This window comes from Lipotes vexillifer, unplaced genomic scaffold (genome assembly GCF_000442215.2).
Source record: "Lipotes vexillifer unplaced genomic scaffold, Lipotes_vexillifer_v1.1 scaffold753, whole genome shotgun sequence".
In the NCBI taxonomy this organism is placed as follows: Eukaryota; Metazoa; Chordata; class Mammalia; order Artiodactyla; family Lipotidae; genus Lipotes; species Lipotes vexillifer.
This window is the reverse complement of record NW_006783618.1, coordinates 351464-357631: the sequence shown is the minus strand read 5'-3', so window position 1 is coordinate 357631 and position 6168 is coordinate 351464. Positions and strand designations below refer to the sequence as shown.

The 6168-nt window shown below is 57.9% G+C and overlaps 1 protein-coding gene across 3 annotated transcripts in view; it reads right to left on the bottom strand.

Annotated features, from left to right (window-relative positions):
- Nucleotides 1-6168, bottom strand: part of USP2 (ubiquitin specific peptidase 2) — a 24796-nt gene that overhangs the window by 4717 nt on the left and 13911 nt on the right. The window contains exon 1 of one of the 3 annotated variants that reach the window (XM_007456272.1): nucleotides 1794-2145. The exons of the other annotated variants lie outside the window; for them this stretch is intronic. Coding sequence (XP_007456334.1) covers nucleotides 1794-1940 — 147 coding nt within the window. The 5' untranslated portion in view covers nucleotides 1941-2145. Of the gene's footprint in view, nucleotides 1-1793; nucleotides 2146-6168 lie in introns of those variants that run through there. 3 annotated transcript variants of the gene reach the window in all.

The following is a 6168-nucleotide window of genomic DNA, read 5'->3' as shown; positions in this document are numbered from 1 at the left end:
CCCCCCCCCGCCGTGCCTCAGACAACATCTGTCTAAACGGGCCACAGAAGCAAAGCATTCTACCGCTGGTGACTGTCACTGTCCACCAAAGGGGGCCCTTGGCTGAGGCAGTCGTCATGCAGCTCTAGTGGGGGTGGGGCAGTGGGAGACTGGAGGCATCTCTCTAATGAAGCATTCCTGTGGTGCTGACACTTTTAACTGGGACCCAACAGAGGGAAGGTCAAGGAGAACAGGTCACGATCTACGGTTACTATTCTTGAGGATCTAGCCCTGCTTATGGCCTGGCGGGTGGAGAGATGGGGGAGGCTCCTTCAAGGCATCGCTGGGACCCTCTTAGTTCTGGGTTGTGCCTTGTCTAAAATTTCCTGAGCTCAAAACTACTTGCCAATTTCTAAGCACTCTGTGTAGAAGGCGGCTGGGTTACAGGAGTCAGGGGGTGGGAGTGGAGGGGGGAGCAGGGCTCTTCTTTGCCCAGCCAGATATTCTTCTGCCATGAATAGGAAATCAGGAGCTGCAGGGAAAGTCAGCAGTTTCCATTCCAGAGAGAAACAAAATGTCCCAGGAGTGACCTTTCTTACGGGAAAAACAATCCTACCTCAGGGCCCACAGGGAGAGGCCCAAACTGGAGAAGTTGGGAGAGACCCTGAACAGCCAGCCTCTCACCAGGAGACAAGGAAATGACTCCAGTTGGGATGCTGGAACTCAAGTGCAAAGAGTGGAGAAAGTTCGGGTCAAGAACCTCCTTAAAATTAGCCATCAGCAAACCTAATTTGACTCAGTAGCAACCACTGTTCTAGAAGGTAGATGCCACCTCCATCGCCAGTAAACAGACAGCATTCACCTCCCAGGGAAGGAGCAGGGGGCTCATAAGAGCCTGTTCTATTGTTAACGCGGGGGAAACATCTGGGAACACGAGCCATAGAAGAAAGGCCGACGGAGGTTTGTGTCTTCACACCCGAGACCCCAGGAACGGGCTTTCCAGCTTACTTCACCTGTGCCATGAGGGTCAGCCATGAGTCCTGGCTGCAGCCAAGGAGCCTGGTGTGGTCCTGGCACGGGGCAGTGCACACACTGCCAACACGGGAGCTGGTGCTGTTACATAAGACCTGTCAAGCTCTGGCCCCTTCTCTCTTCCCCAAGGGGGCAGTGCCCAGCCTTTAGCCCCAGCATCACTCTGGGGCGGCTACGTCATTTGAGGGATCCAGTGCCCACTTAGCTGAACTGGGGAGGGCTGGGAAGGGAAGGGACGTTGACCTCTTTCCCCATCTGCAACTCCTCTGCCCTTCACGGGGTCAAAGGACCCCTGTTACCGACCCTCTGGGAAAGGGCCTTTTGGGACTGAGTGTGGGGGAGGCGGCCCCTTGCCCACCAGCCTTTCTTGCTGCGTTTGGCCTTGGAGGAGTCACGCCCGCGGAGTCCAGCGAGCTGCCCGTTCCCTCATACACCGAGAACTAGTCAAGGTTACGCTTTCCTGCACCTGTCCTGATAGGTGCCAGGAATTAAGAGTCCAAGAGCCACCTGGTGCAGGGGTCGACGAGAGGGAAGGGGAAGGGGGGTTCGGAGGACTCAGGGGCTGGGATCTCAACAAGGGGAGGGGGCCGCGAGTAAGCGTGAGATCACCCGGGGAGGGGCGCTCCTTGCCGGGAGACCCTGGGAAAGGAGGGGTGGGGGCTGAGGACACTCCGTGCCCGGGCCCGGCGCGCGGCAGCAGGGGGCGGGAGGGAGGGCATCCCGGGGAGGAGGCGGAACCCCAGCCCTCGGCGTTGGGGGTCCCAGAAAAGGGCCCCGCGTACCTTGGCTTTGTTGAGCAGGAGCCCCACGAAGGTGGAGAGCAGCAGGGAAGGGGACAGAGGGGAGCGCGGCCGCAGCTCCTTGGCGAGGGCGGGAAAGGGGGCTGCGGGGGGCTCCTCAGGCAGGGTCACGGTGTACGAGGTGCGCATGCTGACGGGCGGGCGGCGGGCTCGACCCCTCGCCTAACGTTGGCCAAGGGGGCGCGGGGTAGTACCGCGCGATCCCACGGCCCGGACGCCCAGGCCGGCGAGGCCGTCACAGGACACCGTCCGCGGCGCCCGGCGGCAACCGCTACGGCAGGCAGACCGCGCGCTCCTCCGCCTCAACCTCCGCGGCGCACGCCGCCAACCGCCCCTGCACCGGCTTTCTCCCTCTAGCAGACTGGCGGCCCCGCCCGCGCCGCTGGCCGCGCGACGTAAGCGCTGGGGCGGGACCAGGGCTGCAGCTCCGCCCCCGCTGGGACCCGCCCCCGGGCGCCAGCACGCGGACCCGAGCGAGGCTGAGCCCCCGCCAGAGCCCGCGCTTCCCGCGGGTCCGCCCACCGCCTGGCTACCCCCAGCCCCCTGCAGCCGACCGAGCCCGCCGGCCGCAGAGACCTGGCAGCCCCCGGGGGCCGGCAGGACCGGAGCGCGGAGTCCGGCACCCACCTCGGGGTTGGGACTCGAGAAACTGTCTTTGAGGCCCGCAGAGGACACGTCTCCAAGGACGAGTGTCAGCCGGGTGAGCTTCCCCCAAGGCGGCAAACGATTCCTAACTTTTTGGGGGCTGCAGATCATTTTGAGAACCCGATGAAAGCGCTGTACTCATTTTTTTCAGGGAAAAATGCACCCACGCACAAACTTTTGCACAGCATTCAGGGGGGATTCAGCATTCAGGGCTTTCTTGGAGCCCAGCATCAGCACAGACCGTGAGGGTCACAGGGCCCAGGTTAGGAAGGTAGATTTCCACGGCTTCGGCATTGAGCACCCCTCCTCCCTCCAGCCCTAGTTTGGCCCACTGTCAAGAGAGGCAATGCCCACAATACGTCACCGTACCTTTTGGCCCCGGGAAGGAACCTTTTCTGGCCTCTTCTACCCAGTTACCCAATGCCATCTCTCCTAGAATCTCAAATTTTGGTTTGTTTCTGGGAGATGGGGAGAAAGTACCACCACGGTGGAGAAATAGGTGCTCAGCTGGTGTGGGGTGAGTGTACTCCTCTGACCCTAAGGGCAGCAATGCTTGAAGATTTCTGCTGCTCCACCCCCCTCACCTATCAGGGACCCACACAGAATCTGCCTGGAGAAAGTATCTTGTTTGGAGCTTGATGGCTATTTTTAGCCAGTATTTTTAGCATTTAAAAATACTCTGGGAGGCAGCAGTGTGTGCTGTTACTCATCTGTGGCCTCCTTCTGTTTCCCTTGGCCTGTCATCCCCACATGTACACGCACACGGCACACACGACCACAGCCGCATGGGGAGTGTGTCCAGGATGCATGTATGGCTTGTACCCCAGGCCTCCCACAGAACAGCAATTTTGTGCTACTGAGGGGGGGAGCACAGACGGTTGCCCCTGTGTGTTCCAGCAGCGGTGGTGGGAGGAGTGCGCAGGTGGCAGGAGCTGCAGGGCGTTCTCCTGGGTGATAAGTGAGGCTTGATGTTAGGAGGGGTGATCTCCACACTCACTCTCCTTGCCGGGTGACCAAACCTGGACCCTGGACAAAATGCAACAGCCTTTTCCTCCATGCTTCCTTCTTCCTAACCACACCCTTCCTAACCACACTGTCTGCAGCAAGGCTTGCATTTCATCACATCACTCCCCTGCCCTGAAACACCCGACGCTTCTATCCATTCTGGAAGCCTCAGGTAGCCCTGTCTGTGAGACTGTCATCCATAGGCCGGACGACACCACTGTCACCACCCTCACTCTTCTCTGATTCCCGCTGCCAACCAACCTGCTTTAGCACTTGCATTCTCTCGCTTAAAAACAAGATTGCTGGGCTTCCCTGGTGTGGTGCAGTGGTTGAGAGTCTGCCTGCCGGTGCAGGGGACACGGTTCGCACCCTGATCCGGGAGGATCCTACATGCCACGGAGCGGCAGGGCCCGTGAGCCATGGCCGCTGAGCCTGCGCGTCTGGAGCTTGTGCTCCGCAGCGGGAGAGGCCACAGCGGTGAGAGGCCTGCGTACCGCGAAAAAAATAACAAAGAAAAACAAAAAAAAACCTGCCACCGATGATGTACTTACTAAATGCCAGGCACTGCGAAGTGCTTTATATATATCATCCCAGCTAACTTGCATAATAACACAGTGACGTAGCGACTATTACCTCTATTTTCTAGATGAAGGAACTTAAGCCCTGAGAGGTCAAATGACTTTCCAGGACCACGTAGCTGGTAAATGGCAGTGTGGGGCTTTGAACCCAGACCCGTCCTACAGCAAAACCCATGCTAGGAACAATTACCAGGAGATTCTGGAATGCCTTTCCTGTTCTCTGCCAGTTACCAACCTGTAAATTCTGCTCAAAACTCATGTTTTCCACAAAGCCTTCTCTAATGAACTCCACCCAGCTCGAAACACCATCCCTGTATACCCTCAGCCTACTAGCATTCAGTTTCCACTCTATGAATTTGTCTTAATACGTTTATCTTTGTGTTATAAGTGTCTCTAAGGCTTCTGTAAGTGGTCTGAGCTTGTGTGTTGATTGTACCATCACACTGATACCTCCTGAAGGGCAGGGTTGTGGGTTCTCTTAGTGGGTGCTTAATAAAGGTGTTGAGCTCATCATGAAAGGGGGCCAGAGCAGGCTCTGCTGGCCATCCTGGAAGTCCCATTGAGCCTCAGAGGGTGGGGCTAGTCTGGGTTTGCATGTTGAGTAAGTGAGCTGCAGGAAGCGCTGTCTATCAGGTGCTCACCCCCTGGAGCATTTGGCCTGTCTCCCCATGACGTAGGCCAGCCACCCGGGGACATCAGGACATTCTGCCAGCTCTCTCCATCTTTCCTGGGATGCGGGAGGTTAGGGGCATTGCTGGGAGAGGGGAGGCCCAGCTGGGGAAAGCTCCTGCATGGGAGCCCTTTGAGAAGCCGGGGCGGAAAGAATTCCCTCAGGGTCCAGTCTTGTCAGGCAGGTCTGAAGGCTGCAGGACACAGCCGAGGAAGAACCATGGTCCTTTCTCAACTAGCCAAGCCCCTCTGAGACCCTTTCTCCTCAGTGCCATTTCGTGAAGTGGGGTGGGTAAAGCATATAGTCTTCTGGGATCTGAATCTGGCTCTGGCTCCACGATTTTCTGCCTCAGACACACTGAGCTGATCTCTGCAGGGCTCATTCCTGGAGCCTGAGACGGCCATTTCTCAGACCCTGTGCTTGGCCTGCCTCCCCCGTAGGTATTTTCTCACCTCAGATCCTTCCTGGCACGGATGGAGTATTTAAATAAATTAAAGTCAGCGTTAGCTCTACGAAGGCAAGACGGCGAATACCTTGTTCCCTCAGATCTTAGTGGGCAGCTTGGTCCTGGGTTTGGAAACACTGCTTAGGCCCTGCTCCTGGGCGCACCTGCTGTTACCACCGCAAACGGGACAGACTGGTGGCCTGATTGACTGAACTGGTAGGTGCTCAGAGTCCTTGTTAGGAGGTTTGGCTTTCAGCCCACGAGTGCCCTTGGGGAGGGAGGGCCAGCCAGCGGTACCTAGGTCTGTAGGAAGCTCCACCTCCCTGCATCACTCAGACTCCAGGAGGCCAAAAGCTCTGTACTCCTTTGAGCCCCTGGGCAATCTGGCCTGAACCAGCTGGATTCCAGAGGCCCACACACTTCCCTCTCTCGTTTATACCTCTGTGTGGGGCACCAGTTTTTACGTACCCATTGAGGTGAGAGGGTGCAGGGGGCCACGTGTGCAGCTCTGGGCCCTGAACATGCTGTTCATTTCTGTAGCCGATGGTCAGTGGAGCGGCTCTCCCAGGGGCAGGGAACATTTTGCCAGGCTTGGATTAACTTGGGCCTTGCTGAGCCCACCCCTGCGCCACGTTAACTCATGGAGACATCCCCGAGGCGGGGTGGAGGGGGAGGCAGGGAGCACAGTGCGGGGCACTGATTGAGAAAACGAGCCTGGGTAAGGCAGCACCAAGGCCACCAGCCGGGTCATAGCCCACAGCCGGTCTTCAAGGGCTGGAGGCATCAGTGTCTGGCTGATTCTAACCACAGACTACAAACCGACTGCCCTTTCTTTCTCAGCAGCTAGTACTAGTCCTGGCCGTGGGACCCCTCTGGCTTAAGGGCTCCTCTGTGTGACCTTCCTATGCTGTCAGCACAGATTCAGGCCCTGAGGAAGTTGAACCTCCTCTGGGTGGCCGAGTGGGTGAGGACAAGCCCCAGGGTCTCAGGCTGCCAAGCTGGACAAATAAGACA